The sequence below is a fragment of the Camellia sinensis genome, chromosome 10 (genome assembly GCF_055761805.1).
Source record: "Camellia sinensis isolate YWXY chromosome 10, ASM5576180v1, whole genome shotgun sequence".
In the NCBI taxonomy this organism is placed as follows: domain Eukaryota; kingdom Viridiplantae; phylum Streptophyta; class Magnoliopsida; order Ericales; family Theaceae; genus Camellia; species Camellia sinensis.
In genome coordinates, this window is record NC_138970.1 from 159,202,671 (window position 1) to 159,221,734 (window position 19,064).

At 32.4% G+C, this 19,064-nt stretch overlaps 1 protein-coding gene across 1 annotated transcript; it reads left to right on the forward strand.

The window, feature by feature from the left end:
• Window positions 1–8,980: 8,980 nt before the first annotated feature.
• On the forward strand, window positions 8,981–16,058 carry LOC145801397 (putative phospholipid-transporting ATPase 9). The gene is made up of 11 exons (XM_082892665.1): window positions 8,981–10,348; window positions 11,076–12,427; window positions 12,578–12,688; window positions 12,818–13,094; window positions 13,227–13,315; window positions 13,407–13,515; window positions 13,917–14,126; window positions 14,281–14,406; window positions 14,515–14,613; window positions 14,864–15,055; window positions 15,151–16,058. Exons 1-11 carry the CDS (start codon window positions 9,956–9,958, stop codon window positions 15,781–15,783), a joined length of 3,591 nt encoding a protein of 1,196 aa, XP_082748791.1. The 5' UTR covers window positions 8,981–9,955; the 3' UTR covers window positions 15,784–16,058.
• Window positions 16,059–19,064: the final 3,006 nt, after the last annotated feature.

Sequence of the window (19,064 nt, forward strand, 5' to 3'; positions counted from 1 at the left end):
TTTTAAAATTTTGCAACCAATTCTATTTTTTGAAAACAAAAATAATATACCAAACAAATATTTATTTTCAATTTTCAAAAAAAATAAAAAAATAAAAACAAAAACAGATAATGGAAACGTTAACAAACAAACCCTAATTCAATTTTGAAATCTTTTTCTTTTTTTTTTTTTTTTTTCTATTAGCAAACGGAAAAAACTAGGAAATTTAAAAAAATAATAATAATTTGAAAAGTGATCAGAAAATAAAATATGATGCAAATTCAAAATTAATAGGAGTATGAATATTTTATCGTTTGATCACCTTTTTTTTTTTTTTTTTTTTTTTGGTGAGTACATTATATAGTTTTTCCTAGACTAGTCATAAGTGACTATTCTGTTCCAAGTTTCTAATGAAAGGATCTTACATTTTATATTCCCTTTTTTATTTTTTATAATTTTTTTTTTAAAAATTTTGGTCATCACAATTATTACTTAGGAATAGAATAAGAAATTTGTCACGAGTTTAAAAAAATTGCAATGCTAATAATGTGTTGAACAGTGTCACCCATTTTGACTACAAATTTTCAAATTTAACAAAAACTTTAAAGCTTTCACGGAGCAAACGTGTGGCATAATGAATAGCAAAACATTATGAGCCATTAGTAAAAAATAAAAAAGTCAAACGTTGAGAATAGTATATAATAATGTGAAAGCACTTTTAAAAAAAATAATGTCATAATTCTAGAAAACAAAAATAAAAAAATATCAAAATTTTAATATTAAGGGTCACAACAAGAACTTTTCATATATGCCATTAATTTGAAATTTACACAATTTTTTAAATACTTTTTTTTAGAGTCATAGACTTTTTTGTTTTCTAGAACAATCATAGCCTCCGTTTTTTGAAGTGGGTTGACTTTTTGATTATTTTAGTCTGGGGTTAAAAAGCCTGGTTTGGGAAAGGTTTTTTGGCTTTTTAGCTTTTTGACTTTTTTTGTGAGAAAGGAGTGTAATGATTATGGATTGGATTTGATACTTTGTTTTTTGTGGCTAAAATAGCCTATTTTATTTTTTGTGGCTATTTTAACCCCTAACCCACCAAAACCAACTTCCCAAACTATGCCATACTATTTAGATTCAAAAACCAGAATATGTAATGTTATTCACTCTTATATATTCTCTAATTATAAACTAATCATCTCACTTGCATATCATTAAATTTATAAAATAAGTTTAAAAAACACTCTTATATATAATTTTTCTCCTAAAATATATGTATTTTAAAAATTAAAAAAATAAAATCTAAATACCTATAAAGTGTCGAATGCCGTCATGAGCTTCGTAACAATCACCATTAAGCTAAGTTTTTAAATCTTTAATATATATTATAATACAAATTCAACTCTCCAACAAGATTAACTGGCGAACAACATAGCCTATTAGTTTTGTTAGGCTCACTTTGAGCATTTTGTGTAACATCGCATGCCCACAATATAATACACATTGTAAAAATATTATGATTTTTATAATAAAAAATTTAAATGTTTAGGTTATAAGTTTTATTAAACATACCATATGTAGGTTTTCACAGCTGCAGCCTGCACATAGTAACATCACCTTGAACAAACACAAAAAAATAAAATACTAAAAACCAAATTTGAGCTGTACAAATTACAATATGAAAACACTGGCCAACTTTCAATGATGTTATTTTTTGTACACTTCCAAAAGCTTTTTTTCTCTGTTTAAGATGATTTTTTTTAAAAAAATAAAAAATAAAAAATCATAGTTTGACTAAATAAGCAAAAAAATAAAAATATATTTGAAAAATGCTATTAAAATAAAAAGCAATAGAAAAATAAAAAAAATTAACTTTCTAACTATAAAAATAATATATTTTTAAACAATTCTTAAAATAAAAAGCAATAGAAAAATAAAAAATTAACTTTCTAACTATAATGTTTGGTTTGAATTTTTTGAATTAAGTTTTTTGAAAACTGAGATTTTTAGTTTTCGTGTTTTTTTGTTTTTAGTGAATATTTTTAAAATTTTAAATATTTTTTTTTTATTTTTTTAGACACACCTTACTTAGATGTATCTAAAAAGTAATAAATATATAAAAATATAAAAAATGTACTGAATTTTCGTATTTTTTAAAAGGGTTCTTTTCAAAAAAAATTTACTTTTTACGATTATGTATGTTAGGTATGTTTAAAAATTAAAAAAATTACTTAAAATATTTAAAAAATTCAGTAAAAATAAAAAAATAAAATTTTCTAAAAAATATTTTTGAAAAATGATAACCAAACATAGTGTATTTAAACAATTCTTAGACACGTTATTTGGTTTTTAGATTCATAAAAAATTATTAAAAAGTCAATGTCAAATTCCACCTGAGTTGTTCTTTCACAATGGTTATCATTTATAAAAATCATCCTATAGAATTGCTTACATGAATATGTATAATTGATTTTGATATTCAAAAATAATTATCTGAAAAACAAATAACATATTATTTATATAACCGCACTCGTCAATTATATAACCGCACTCGTCAATTAGTGAGATCATAACAATAAAATATAATACAACATATAAGAGTTTTACAAATTAAATATTTTAGTTTTTAAAAGTAAGAATTTTATTGTAAAAGATAATTAGGAATCAATTTCTATTGTCATGAGAATAGTTGTTAAAAGGTCGTATCAAAAAGTTAAAAACAAGGCTTTTAGCAACAGAATTTTGAAAATGTCACTAATAAATAGACTTTTAGTGGCAAAATAATTTGATTTCAAAATGATCTATTTTTTGAGACAAAAAATTTGGTCCCAAAAAGATAATAATTCATCACTAATATCTAATTTTTGTTGCTAAAAATATAATAAGTACATTTTTCGCAACAAAAATATTTGGTTTCTAAAAAATAATTTTGCCCTTATATTTTGATCTCTAAAATCTTAATTTTTTACAGTGAGGTATTATTTATACAAAATCTCTCTCAACTATTAATAAATGTCATTTTATTCCCTCATCTATGAAATCCGTATATTTTGATTCCCTTACCTGTAAAAAAATATATTGCTTTAACTCTTACGCTGTATTAGGTTGAAAGATTTGGAAAGGAATTTAAAAGGAAAAAAAAAAAGTAGGTAAAATATAAATAAAATCACCTAATTTTACACACATTTTTTTATCTTTCCAAATCTCTTCCCACATTCCTTAACTAAACACAGGCTTATAGATCCCTTCCGAGACCATCTCCAAAAATAATGTATTTATACAAATTTCATAAAGATTAATATGTATGTGTGTGTGTGTCAATTTCTGACCACACTGCTAAATTAGTACTTAGCTGGAGAGCACCAGCAGAATAAATTAAGCTCGAACGACCTGTAACAGAAAAAAGAGATTCCGGCGGTAGTTCGTCCACCCGGGGGCACTCCGACGATCAAGTCAATTATCTCTCAAAGATAGCAAAAATGCTTAACTCACTATTCAGAACATAAAAAGTATACCTTATACCCATGAGGATGCCTCTCTTTTATAGCTAGCACAAACCTAGTCCCAATAGAAGCCTAGCTTCAATGGACTTAGGATTACTGCTAATCTTGGACTTCTAGTAGGATTGGGATAAACTCTCTAAGAGTCTTATCTCTATCCAAACTGAAGTCCTCTCTCATTCTAGGACTCTTGTCCCTTATCCACTTATCCCGGATTCCGGTATCTTTGCAGATAATCTCGGTCTAACCGAGATGATCTCGGCGTCATGACCAGGACACGTGGCACCTCGACTGATACTTCGGTGACACCTCGGCCACGTGTTGTCATTCAAAAATTATGTCTCCACAACTGCCCCTAGATTCTATTATCTCGGCATCCTGAGGTGATGGAACCTATATCATTCATTCCTTTAATCATGACCCCGATTTAACTTCAACTTTAAAATTTTTCTTAAAATTTCAACAAGTGTTAAACATGACATCGGTTTAACTTCAATTTGTAATTTTTTTAAATTTCAACAAGTGTTAAACATGTCTTCGGTTTAACTTCGACTTATAAATTGTTCTTAAAATTTCAACAAGTGTTAAATATGAGTTCGGTTTAACTTCAACTTGTAAATTTAAATTTCAACAATCGTTAAACACATTCTCGGTTTAACTTCAATTGTAAATTTAAATTTCAACAAATGTTAAACACATCCTCGGTTTAACTTCAACTTGTAAATTTAAATTTCAACAAGTGTTAAACATGACCTCGGTTTAACTTCAACTTGTAAACTTAAGATTTCAACAAGCGTTAAACATGACCTCAGTTTAACTTTAACTTGTAAACTTAAAATTTTAACAAGTGTTAAATATGACATCGGTTTAACTTCAACTTGTAAATTTAAATTTCAACAAGTGTTAAACCAACCTTAGCTTTTAAATTCTAACTCCCAAGCATCATTCTCTAGCCCTCTTTGATTCTCCATGCCCGACCTCCCGTGAAGGCCGGTGAGAATGCCCCTTTGCCTTGTCGTGCTGAGGGATTGCAGGAACTGTGTTCTGCCTCCCTTTCTGGGCATCTTTCTTGGCCGTTGGAATCGGTGTATCTTATAAAGGGAATGGTGACTGCATGACGTTGTTCTGCATCATGAAATTGACGATCGTTTGCAGGTCTGCCAATTTGTCCGCCATTCCTTTCATCTCGTCGTCCCTTCGTAGGCATCTATTTTTCCATACCTAGAGGTCGTCCTCGTTATAATACCCGCTCCGATCTGATTTGTTCGGTACGCCGCCCCCTGGCCGACGTCCTTTCCTCCGTGATTCTAATCACGAGTCTCTTCGTTGCAGTTATCTTCTTCGACATCAAGGTCCATATGTTTCCTACTCTTAGTAGGGGTGTCGTCCCCAACCTTCTCTTTCTGTCCGTCGTTGGCCATCTATTCTCATTTTTTTCTCACAGACGGTGCCAAATTGCATGTATCAATTCCCGACCACACTGCCAAATTAGTACTTAGCTGGAGAGCACCGATAGAATAGATTAAGCTTGAACGACCTGCAACAGAAAAAAGAGACTCCGGCGATGGTTTATCCACCCGGGGCACTCCGACGATCAAGTCAATTATCTCTCAAATATAGCAAAAGTGCTTAACTCACTATTCAGAGCATAAAAAGTATACTTTAAACCCATGAGGGTACCTTTCTTTTATAGCCAACACAAACTTAGTCCCAATAGAAACCTAACTTCAATGGACTTAGGATTACTGCTAATCTTGGACTCCCAGTAGGATTGGGATAAATTCACTAAGAGTCTTATTTCTATCCAAACTGAAATCCTCTCTCATTCTAAGACTCTTGTCCCTTATCCACTTATCCCGGATTTCGGTATCTTCGCGGATATCCTCGGCCTAATCGACCTTATCCACTTATCCCGGATTCCGGTATCTTCGCGGATAACCTCGGCCTAGTCGAGATGATCTCGGCGTCATGAACAGAACACGTGGCACCTCGGCTGGTACTTCGGTGACACCTCGGCCACGTGTTGTCATTCAAAAATTATGTCCCCACAGTATGAATTCATAGTTAGAAGGAGTAAAATGATATTAATTAATACTTGAGGGGCTCTTAACGTAATTATCCGGATAAAAATTCGTCCCATGGCGATGGTACGAGGAACCCGACTCTTTTGATCTTTTCTGGAAGTATGCTTTCACGTGAAGGGCACGAAAAATAGGAGTGACCCTTTTAAATTATTTTCTCCTCATATTGATAGTCAACAGAAAAAATAACTACGTAATCAATGACATCCATCAAAAATTAACACTTGATAAAATAAATAAATAAAATTAGTCCACGGTAGGCACAATTAAATTACAAGAAGAATATTGAGAAGGTCTATACGTTATAGTGGGACTCAAGGTTTGTGAAAATAATTAATGAAAATTTCAATGAAATAGGCCAATTTTGGTGGATCCTATTGCACTATTTAGTGGCAAAATCATTAAGGGGCTTATCCTATGTAGTTTTTTTATTCAAAAATTAAATAATTAAATTAAAATTTTTTATTTTTCAAACCCTGTTTGGCAAGTGGCATTTTGGCTTTTTTTTTTTTTTTTTTTTTGTGATTAAAATCTACAAAAAGATAAAATAAGCTAAAATAGTCAATAAGACAAAATGTCATATCAAATTCATAATCATTTCATTTTTTTTATTTATAAATATCACATTCAACTATAAAAAAATCTAACTATCTTCCCAAACATAAAAATTTTAACCTCTTAAAATAATCTACTAAAATAGTCAACTTCCCAAACAAGACAGCTAAATCATAATTTTTATTCCCATTTAAAAAAAGAAGAAGTTATTATTAATCACGTTTTTTACTTAAATCTAAACATAATGTGGTTTAAACAGTGTGTTGTGTTGGGTAAAATACATTAATAACAATAAAGCTTCTTAAGAAGTGTGAATGATGGTAATCTCGCTTTAACCTAATTTGGAAAATAAGTTAAATTTTGAATAAAAAAAAATCTTAAACATGTTAAAGCGTCAAAATTATTAACCTAATCATTTTTGGCAGATTGAGAATTTTTAATATGTTATTAACTGATCTACCTTGAAATCGAAAGATTGGTTGAATATTTGGCTGTTTAGAAGCAATAGTTGTTCATAGTTTTAACAGGTTAGATGAATTAGAATTACAAAATGAAAAAGAACATCAATAAATATAAAAATCTTATTTTTTTTCACAATTTTAAACAAAAAGGTTATTATTTATTCTAAATCTTGACACAAATTCCACAAATTATTCTAATGCATAATGTTATTCAATCCTATTTCACAAACTAATATACAAAACATCAAATTAAAAGAAGAAAAATATGCAGTGAAAATGAAAGATGAGTGTCTTGAGAGATTTTACGTGGACAAGTATATGTGATAAAATTTAACCCACAAGTGAGTCAATCAATCAATTTTTAGCTTATAATCTATCAATCCAAACCACTTATCATCTAGAAGTCACATAGATTGGTTTGGTTTGGTTTGGTTTGGTTTGAGTCGGTTAGTATTAACAAGATTACATAATTTTATTAAATTTTTTAGGCATACCTCTAGTGATATCTAGAAACCGCTTTGTTTTGCCTCCAAAAAAAAAAAAAATATATATATATATATATATATTAAAAAACATTTTGATGATAAAGAAAAATTTTATATTAAAAACACTCATTATTTTAATATCATTTTTTATTTTTTTATGAAAAATGATTTTGAAAAATTAAAAATATAATTTTTGTTATTTATTTTTTGTCAAACTTTTTTTTTATTATTTTAAAAAATTCAAAAAACAAATTCTGAAAATATTGGTTGGATTGGATCTAAAATGAATTTGATGTGCACTTTTTATTTTTGAAAAGTTTTCTAAGTATTATTTTTAGATAATTTAATTGTCATTTGTAGTAAATAAATGTATTTTATAAGGTAGGTTAAAGATTATTGTTTTCAAAATTTTGAGTAAAATTGACCCGTTTTCTGCACGTTGCACCCCCTTCCTAGTTGCTGCCACCATGAAGCATCTTTTATAGTATCATTAATTAATGATCTATTGTTTTACTTATTTAGGGTCTTTTGGCAACTAAGTTAAAAAAGTTAATTTTTTTGGCTTTTTAATTTTTTTTTACAAAAAGTCAGTTTTTTTAAGTAAAAAAACCACTAAAAAGTCAAAAAAAAAATCAAAAACTTAGTTTTTTACTAACTTCCTAAAACACCAGTTAAATTATTTATACTAAGGCCTTTCAATTATTAGCATTTATCAATTGATTATTATCATCTGTTAGTATACTAGTGTGTACATAATTGATACATATAACATTATTCTATCATTTATGAACATGTATATTTTGAACTTCTTAATTATAAAAATGTATTTTTCTTTAAAATGAGTATATTTGTAAGATTTTTAAAACTGACAGAAATTAATATGTAGTGATTGGTAACATTTGCTAGTAATTACTAGAGATTTTTGTGTAATTAATTCAAACTATTTTTAAACCCTAATTACTCTCTAGGGATCATTGACAGTCACAGTTCTAATAATTATTTAATATATATATATATATATAATGAAAATTATATATGGCGAAACTAATTGAAACTCCAAACTCTCTTGTTAAAATAAACAAATAAAAATTTCCCCATGCAACTAGGGATCTTCTTCTTGTTGTTATTGTCTATCCAACTATCCAATTTGCTAATTTTCAAGTCCCAGGAAATCCACGTAAATCCCATATTTGCCCATGCACACTATTTTTATTAATCATATATATATATATATATATAAACAGTAAAATGAATTTAATTACCCCTATATCATGTTCACCATCATTTAAAATTAATTTGTTAATAAATTATATTTTATCATCTTTATATTTGGTTAATTTCTTACTTTGATTTTTGATTTTTTTTTTTATTTTGACCTTTTAAGTTCCAAATTTTTTTCAATTTACTCATAAAACTAATTTATATTTAAAATTAAACAAAAAAATGTCACGCTAATTGCCACCTTACATAAAAAAATATATTATATTAGGGTTTGAGTTTCTTGAGCTATATATAATGAAATATTTTTATGTTAAATGATTGTGAATGTGTTAATTTCTGTCTAATTTTGAGCATAAATTAATTTTAAAAATAAATTAGAAAAAAAACATAAAACATAAAATGTCAAAGTGAAAAAAAAAATAAAAAAATTCAAGAGTCAAAATAAAAAAAAAACAAATATAAAAGGGAATAAAGTATAACTTACCTATTTAAAAATATTTATTTATTTATAAAGTTTTATATTATATTATTGTAAGATTTCTAAATAGCTTTTTGTATCTTCAACTTGAGTTTGTTTACGGAGAATGCATCAGTTATACAGCCCTAATCTATAAGGAAATTGCCTAATATACACAAGTAAGGAAATTGCCTAATTCCTAATGTACCATATATACAACCTGTTGCTCTGGTGAACCTTCATAACAACAGAGAAAGAAGAGCATTGGTGAATTCCTGAAAATTTCCCGCGAAAGAACTTTCTGTGATTGTCAAATCCGTGTAGTTGAACACACCCATCTTCATTTCCTCCTTTTCTCTTTCAAATTGTTCTCTTTTTTCGTTGAAAATTCCAAATTGTAAATTTTAATTTTTTTTGTTGTTTGTTTTTTGTTTGGTTACAATCAATTATTGGTGAATATTATACACGAGGTGTTTTTCTCCTCATAGTTGTTGGAATTTAGAAAAAAAAAAAAAAAGAAAATTCTTTGAAACAATGCGCGTCTTGGAGCCAAAGTCAACGATGAGAGAGAGAGAGAGATCCAAGTCTTCGTTCAAAGCTCTCATGCCGCGATAAACATCAAATACCCGAATTTTATATAAGCCTAGTTTTTATATGAATTTAATTTAATTATTCATTGTCTTTGATTTTCATCACTTGGGTCTTGAAAATCAGAGGGTTTCTGTTTCTGGGTATTTTTTTTTTATTTTCCATTTTCTGACTCAAGACTTTCTTCTTTTTTCTTTTTGAGGTATATAAATTGTTCCACCTGGGTTTTGGATTGTAGATTGTAAGTGTCGCCTCTGTCTGTCTCTCTCTCTCTCCCTGCTCTGTGTAATTGCCATTTGCCCCTCTCTCTCTCTCTCTGGTTTATTTATATCTTTCTAATTCTATTTGGTGAAGTTCATCTTTCACCTGCTTGTATTTGTAAATTAATCAACTGGGTTTGTGATATATATTATTTAATTTAGTGGGTTTCTGGGGTTCTGTTCTTTCAAAGTAGTACATCTTTGGTAGGTGTTAAAGTTGAATTTTTGGGGGTTTGTGGTCTGGGTTAGTTTTCCTTGAAGAACTTGCATTTGTATACTCTTGGAAAGAGCAAGTATTTTGAACTTGTCACTGTGTCTCTTTGCATTTTTGGCATTAGCTTAGGCAAATACTAGTTCAAAACAGAGAAATGAAAACTGGGAAAAGAAAGAAGCTACATCTAAGCAAGATCTATTCATTCAGATGTGGAAGACAATCATTTAAGGGTGACCATTCACAGATTGGGGGTCCTGGGTTTTCAAGAGTGGTTTATTGCAATGAACCAGGTGGTTTTGAGGCTGAAATTTATAATTATGCCGGTAACGGTGTGAGGAGTACTAAATATACAGCAGCAAGTTTCTTGCCCAAGTCCTTGTTTGAGCAGTTCAGGAGGGTTGCTAATTTTTACTTCCTTGTCAGCGGCATCTTGGCCTTCACGCCCCTCGCTCCTTACTCTGCTGTTAGTGCTATTCTGCCTCTTATTGTTGTCATTGGAGCAACCATGGTGAAAGAAGGTATCGAGGATTGGAGACGGAAACAGCAGGTATAATTCTCATTTATGTGTGTACTAGTTTTTTATCTGCTTTCCTGTTTTCGATCTAGATTTAGATTCATGACCAATTTTCGCTCGAATTTATTGTAAATGAAGTTTTTACTTATTATTGATCGAAAGTTTTGTTTCGATTTGCGATTCAAAAATGGTTCGAGTATGGTTTAATGAAAGATGAAAATCTTATGATGGTTCGTAGTTAATTTTGAGGATGTATCTATGTAATTTTTTCTACCATAAATTCATTCTTCTGAGACATAAAAGGATAACAAGATCTCATAGCATACTTTCCACGGAACATTAATTACCCATTAGTGCTTGGTATATAGTCATCCTAGAAATGTGAGATTGTTTTATCTATGACAAATGTATAATTTTTATCTATGACAAATGTATAATTTTCAAAGAAAATAATTCTCAATCTTAAAAGTTGCATACTACGCTGATATTCCCCCATTTGGATTAAATTGATTGCTATTCCTTAAAATGTTTTAAAAGGTGCAATATTTATTGACTCATTTGCAGAAAGAATTTATGTTTTACTTGACATAACTAGAAGGTTCCTTCTTTGCTTTTTATACTTTGCATAATATCAAGTGGGATAATTGGTCCATAATACACAAGATTCTATTTTGTTAAATAAAATGTAAACAATTTATATGTTTATTGCTTTTGTCAAGCATCATATTAGCTCCATAATTTGGTGTGTGACATTTTTCAGGATATTGAGGTGAATAATAGAAAGGTAAAAGTTCATCATCGTGATGGAGTTTTCGAGCAGACTAATTGGAAGAATCTCAGAGTAGGAGACATAGTGAAGGTGGAGAAAGATGAGTTCTTTCCGGCAGATCTTGTTTTGCTTTCATCCAGCTACGAAGATGCACTCTGTTATGTTGAAACCATGAACCTTGATGGGGAGACGAATTTGAAATTAAAACAAGCGTCTGAAGTAACTTCATTTTTAAATGGCGACTCTAACTTCAAGGATTTTAAGGCCCTCATCAAATGCGAAGACCCAAATGCAAATTTGTACACTTTTGTTGGAACTATGGAATTTGAAGAACAACAATATCCCCTCACTCCGCAACAACTTCTTCTTAGAGATTCTAAACTCCGCAATACCGATTACGTGTATGGGGCTGTTATCTTCACAGGTCAGGACACAAAGGTTATCCAAAACTCAACCGACCCACCTTCAAAGCGAAGCAAAGTTGAGAAGAAAATGGATAAAATTATCTACTTCTTATTCTGTGTCTTGTTTATGCTGGCTTTTGTTGGATCAATTTACTTTGGCATTACAACTAAAGATGATCTACAAAACGGAACTATGAAAAGGTGGTATCTGAGACCAGACGATTCTACCATTTTCTTCGATCCCAAAAGAGCGCCAGCTGCTGCAATCTATCACTTTTTGACTGCTATGATGTTGTACAGTTACTTCATACCAATCTCCTTGTATGTGTCAATTGAAGTGGTCAAAGTTCTTCAGAGCAGCTTCATCAATCAAGATATTCATATGTACTATGAAGAAACCGACAAACCAGCACATGCCCGGACCTCAAATTTAAACGAGGAACTTGGCCAAGTTGACACGATACTCTCTGATAAGACAGGAACGTTGACATGCAATTCAATGGAGTTCGTTAAGTGCTCTGTGGCTGGGACAGCTTATGGGCGTGGCATCACAGAAGTAGAGAAGGCTATGGCTAGAAGAAAGGGTTCTCCGCTGCCTAATGAAATGGTAGATGATGAGGAAAATGTTAAGGATTCAGTTGTTAAAAAATCACTAGTCAAAGGGTTCAATTTTGATGACGAAAGGATCACGAATGGGAATTGGGTACATGAACCCAATTCAGATGTCATACAGAAATTTCTTCGTTTATTGGCAATTTGTCATACAGCCATACCTGAAGAGGATGAAGATACTGCAAAGATTTCGTATGAAGCCGAGTCACCAGATGAGGCAGCTTTTGTGATTGCAGCAAAAGAACTTGGCTTTGAATTTTATAAAAGGACACAAACAAGCGTCTCATTGCATGAGTTGGACACTGTGTCTGGCAAAAAAGTTGAAAGGTCAGTTTCTCTAACTATTTGTGCATTCACAGGTGAAATTTCAAAGGATTTATATTTATGATTGCATGTTTTGCAATGTTTTGGCTTCCTCTACTCAAAAGTAATCAACAAATTGCGTTATATGTGACATGAGTACTTCGCTTTTTGCAGGTTGTATAAACTTTTGAATGTTTTAGAGTTTAACAGCTCAAGAAAACGGATGTCTGTAATAGTCAGAAATGAGGAGGGAAAGCTATTATTACTCTGTAAAGGTGCTGACAGGTTCGTAAATTTACAGCTTCAATTGCCCTGAAACCTCATATTCATGAACAATTGTTATTACTACCTTGGGAAATGTTCTAAACCACTATGCCATTTTTTTAATTTTCCTTCTGTTTATTTTCCATGCAGTGTCATGTTTGAAAGGCTTGCCAAAGACAGAAGAGAGTTTGAAGAGGAAACCAGAGAACATGTGAATGAATATGCTGATGCAGGTTTGAGGACCTTGATACTTGCTTATCGTGAACTCGATGAAGAAGAGTACAAAGAGTTCGATGAAAAATTGAGAGAGGCCAAGAATGTAGTCAATGCAGAACGGGATGAATTGATTGATGAAGTGACTGAGACGATAGAGAAGGATTTGATTCTTCTTGGTGCAACAGCTGTTGAAGACAAACTCCAAAATGGGGTGAGCTGAAAAAATTTATGCACAAGAGTCATCATAAGCCTGATATCTTGCATAGATCACTTTCAAACTGAAATTGATTTTGATATTGATTTATTTATTTATTTATTTTCTGTTTCCTGTTGTGTGTGCTAGGTTCCTGAGTGCATTGACAAGCTTGCCCAGGCAGGAATAAAAATATGGGTTTTGACGGGAGATAAGATGGAGACTGCCATCAATATTGGGTATGATTGCTTGGTGTGACTTTAGATATTAGTTGTGTGAGTTGAGGTTTATTTGTCTTGAAATTTCTAACTAAGAAGTTTAAATTTGCAGTTTTGCATGTAGTCTTCTTAGACAAGGAATGAAGCAGATAATAATAAACTTGGAAACACCAGAAATCAAAGCACTAGAAAAAGCAGGAGAAAAGGAGGCCATAGCCAAGGTATATCTTCATTTTGTTTGGGGTTTTATTCTCAGTTTAAAAAGCTTAATTTCAAGGATGACATAATTAGTGTAATTAGAAAAAGTTGAATTCAATTGCTGACTAAAGCTAAGAGAGCCTCGTGACATGCTTTCTTGGTGGTTTATATTGGAGTGGCTTTATAAGATTTCACATTCTCTTAAGAATATGATAATTTCCTAATTTTAGTATTTATTCTATTACCAACTACCAAGTGAAATATTAATTAAGCTTGTGTGACATGATTTCAAATACCTGGGGCAAATGTCTTGTGCTCGTTTCGGATTTGGATTTTAACTTATTTTTGTTTAAATACCAATGATTAGTAATAGATGATTATACTGTCTGCGGTGCTGATAGATATTGTGAATTTGTCACTTTAGGCTTCGAAGGAAAGTGTCCTCAGCCAGATAAGCGAAGGGAAGAATCAACTTACTGAATCAAGTGCAGGCTCTGAAGCATTTGCTTTAATCATTGATGGGAAATCACTTGTATATGCTCTAGAGGCCGACATGAAAAACATGTTTTTAGAACTTGCCGTTGGCTGTGCATCTGTTATTTGCTGTCGTTCATCACCAAAACAAAAGGCACTGGTGAGTTTTTCAGTTCCCTCCCTAACCAAAATTTCTTCCATATACCTTCTTTTTTTTTTGGTTTTGTTTTGTTTTGTTTTGATGCATTGTTCTTAATTTCTTTGTTTAAAGACAAATGGTTAATTTAAAAACTGTTTTTCCTGGAAAAACACAGGTTACAAGACTTGTTAAAGAAGGGACTAAGAAGATAACATTAGCGATTGGTGATGGAGCCAATGATGTGGGAATGCTTCAAGAAGCTGATATCGGAGTTGGAATCAGTGGTGTTGAAGGAATGCAGGTGCTCAACCAATAGCTTAATATGTTTGTTGTCTGATTGTAAATTACATATTATTGAATTTATTTAACCTCATTCTTTCTAAACTTTTGTCTGATTTACACATATCAGGCGGTCATGTCAAGTGATATTGCGATTGCTCAGTTCCGATTTTTGGAGCGACTGCTACTGGTGCATGGACATTGGTGTTACAGAAGGATCTCCTCAATGGTAATTACTCTCAATATATTTCAATTCAAACAATTCGTTTTGTTTTAGTTTTTATTTTTCGACATCAGTGTCTTACTGTTGGTGAGATCAAACTTAAATCCCAAAATTTCAAAGACATATTGTTGATTTGAAATATCTAAATAGTTCAAGTCTAAATAAGTTTCTATATTTTTAAATTGAATTCATCAAATGTTATAAGTTGTAACTATCTTACAATGTTCAATTAACTTATTCTGTCTCCTTTTGGCAGATATGCTACTTCTTCTATAAGAATGTCACGTTTGGTATCACCATCTTCCTATACGAGGCATATGCATCTTTCTCTGCGCAATCTGTATACAATGATTGGTTTTTGACTCTGTACAATGTCTTTTTCACATCACTTCCTGTGATTGCTTTGGGGGTTTTTGATCAGGATGTATCAGCACGGTATTGTCTCAAGGTATGGTAATCTATCGGCATGCACTTTTTTTTGTTCCTTATTTTTATCGTTCCTTATCATTTTTTTTTTATTTTCATTTTTTTCCCATTCGATAGTTCCCTCTATTGTACCAAGAAGGCGTGCAGAATGTCCTCTTCAGCTGGCGCCGTATACTAGGCTGGATGTTCAACGGCCTTTGCAGTGCAATCATTATCTTCTTCTTCTGCATAATGGCATTAGATCCTGAAGCCTTCAACAAAAATGGAAAAGTAGCCGGGTTAGAAATTCTTGGGGCAACAATGTACACTTGCGTTGTCTGGGTTGTGAATTGCCAAATGGCCCTCGCGGTTAGTTACTTCACCTTAATACAACATCTCTTCATTTGGGGCGGAATCGTTCTATGGTATATTTTTCTCTTGGCATATGGAGCCATGTCTTCCTACTATTCCACAAATGCTTACCAAGTCTTCATCGAGTGCCTTGCTCCTGCTCCCACTTTCTGGGTTGTCACGATCTTCGTGGTGATTTCAGCTCTTATCCCTTATTTTTCGTACTCAGCAATTCAAATTCGGTTCTTCCCAATGTACCATGGAATGATACAGTGGATAAGATTCGAGGGCCATTCAGAGGACCCTGAATACTGCAATATGGTCCGGCAGAGATCAATAAGGCCCACGACTGTGGGCTTTACAGCACGTATAGCAGCGAGAAATCATCGTGGCAGAGATAGGATTCATAATCATAGTTGATAGATATGCTTGTATAGGTTGCTTCAATGTGATCAGAAAGTATGACCAACACAACCCATGTACAGAAGGATACTTTCAGCTGTACAACATGTTTGGATAGGAAGAAAATAGCCCCAGAAAACTTTGTATATTTTGATTCTTTTCTCTTAAGTGATAAATCTGTTATATTTTTCTTCCGTATCTTGTACAAATGCCGGGATTTACCTCGTACAGAGTGAGAAATTTGTTGTAATTATAGACAGTGTTACTTCTTTTAATGTTAATTATTTGTCTAATCTTGGTCTTGCCTTGTAAGTTTTGTTATTTTGATTAGTTTCGTTCTTTCAGGAACCATTCTTCAGAGCCACAATGCAATGTCTCTGTATAGAGGGGGCAGAAATTGAGTGCTAACCTAACCAGTGAGCCCCTGAGGTCGCCTCGATTAGGCGAGCAATAAAGATTAAATGAGTATGGGCCAAAGTTCAAGGAAAGTGGGTCAATCGAAAGATTGAACCACGTTTGACTAGTTAAATCTAAATGGATCCTCCGCGGTGGAAGTATCCGAGGGAACCTGTTGAGACTTGCCATGGCCCAGTATCTAAGGTAACCCATTTTGGCTTTGCCACCCCACTAGATCATTTCGGCGCCGTCTTGAGGTGCAAGTACTTAAGGAATACCCTGTGAGGGAAGCGTAGTCGAGGTGACTACGTGCCTGTTTGACAGAAATTATTTATAGCTTATTTCAGCTTTCAGCTTAATTTAAGCTATTTTGATGTGTTTGGTTTAGCTTATAACTTATAGCTTATAGCTTATAGCTTTGTGGAAGTCAAAAATCAGCTTATTCTTTGAGTGGGGCAGGAGATGCTTTAAGAATAAGTTGGAAATCAGCTTAAGCTGAAAGTTATAAGCTATAAGCACTTTCCCACAGCTCTACCAAACAGGGCTTACAACCTCAGGAACTACCTTCAAAGGCAAGACTCCTCGAGTTGATAGCAACCTTCAAGGAAGGCCTCCTCTCAGTGCAAACACAGACTAATGCTTGGAGCTGATAACATGCCGAAAAGATCAATAGCTTTTCGCTAATATCAGGTCCCAATGCTTACTAGTTGGAGTTGATAACAGGCCTCAGAAGCGCCAGTATACCGCAGCGATCTCACTATGATGAGATCAGGTTAGCTTGAAAGTATGGGACTCCCTTTCCATTACCTAGGCTAAGGACCTGCCTCGGTCGCACTGGCAGAACCAAGGAAGTCCTCTTGGGTTTGATAGAAAGGGGTAGCAAGGCCGAGTCCAAGTCTCGTTGTGGCCTTCACCCTAGGAAGCTAGGTAGTTTGTGGTTAGGTGACTAAGGGTAGAGAAATCACTAAGTTGAATACAAATATAGCTGATAGTAGGCCATAAGTCCTAAAGAAGGTGTTTCTTGGGAAACTGAACTAATAAGGAGAATGTCGCGGAAGGTGCCACCGAAGAAGGTGTTGAAACGGCACCTTTCGAGGTCCGTACCAAAAATGGTACTTACTGAGGTTTGCACCAGAAAAAGGGCACCTTCTAAGGTTCTTGCCAAACAATGGCACCTGCTAAAGGTCATACATAAAATGGCACCTTACAACCTAGCGATTCAGCACAGAATATTCTACGTGATTTTTAGGGACACATGTCATAACTCTATTTGGCCACTTGGTGTTTTCAGTACTAAGGAAAAACCTATAAATAGGCTCATTTCCCAAGGTTTGAAAAGAGAATTGTTAGGGATTTGGAGAGTTGCTGCTCTACTCTCACCCGGCTACTCACTTTCTGACTCTCAAATTGTTGATTCATTAGCATAGTTTTGCCTCTCTCAGTGATATTATTATCATTGTTCATTTTGGACCCTCTATACTCTGATGTGTGGATACTGGTACAATCACGATCAATAATGCTATGCCTGCATAAAAAAAATACACAAAAAAGTGCACAGAAGAATTAATGTATGATCCAGACTCATTTTGAGGTAGAATGAAAATCCCATATTAATTTTTCTATTAACTTTTTTGTGAATGTAACTTTAACGGATCACAATCGACTTGTACTAGTTGTTGGCATTGAACTCCTATATATTAGGGTATAAAATTAATGAACTAGTTGGGCATAAGATAAATAAAATTGAAGTGTAATGTGAAAACAAGAAACATTAAGTGGATCATGACTTGACCTAGATTCACAAGCACCTTAGCTGCCAGACTCCAAAACAAGAAAAGGTTGGCGAATGCAAGAAAAATGCAGTAGTTGATAGCAATCTTTCTGTATTATTATGATTCTACTGAGTAAAGTTGCTAAATCACTCATACTAAAGTCAACCAATTGAGTGAGCTGACTGACTTGTATGTTCCATGTTAGGTACATATTTGAAATTACTTGATGTGTTAAAATATCAGTGGATATGCATAATTACAGAGAAAATATTATTCACGACATTTTGAATTGACTTTCATTAATATGATTGAAAATATTTCTTTTAAATTTTTTTCTAGGTTTTTTTATGTCACCATAAAAATTTTTAAGGTTGAACTAGTCAAAGAGTGTTTTGCACAAACATATTAATAAAATTGTGATTAAAATCAAAATGCTTGGTGATGCAATTGAAACGTAAATTTTCTCATGATTTCAGATTAAACGATGAAAGAATTTCTATCGAGTCCTAAGGAACACTTATCGACCATTTCATCGCTTTTGAATACTTCAACTTGTTGGTACTTAAAAAAGAAAAAGGGAAAAAAAAAATGGTACTTGAAAACTATATTTTCATGTTAGTCTCATGAGAGAAAGTTTCTCATATGGTGACATATTGGTAAGGTATTTTCTTTATGAATATGTTTAGTTGGTTGGTGTGAGTTGAAACCAAAATACGATGCGAATACAATAGGATTACTTGCTCATATGAATATGGAAAATATTTGAGTTTCCTTTTGGGGATGACTCCCACACCTCTAAATTGATTATGGCCCTTCATATATGTGTGAAGCCCACTCGTATGTGCGGAATTCACATTATAAGTGGTTCAGATTTATAAGAATCTTGTAGGAGTCTTGTGGGGTGGGGGTCTCAATCATTGCTTTATGAATATTAATGCTTATTCTCATATAAGCTAAAGATTATTAAATGCATCTACTAGATACTAAATGATTCATGAACACATTATTACTTACCACTTAGTACATTAGGAATATCGAACAACAATAATAATCTAGAGTACATAAGTCATTCATACACTGTATATCTTCAGTCAGAGATGAGAGATAGTGACATAGGACGGCAGTAAAAAT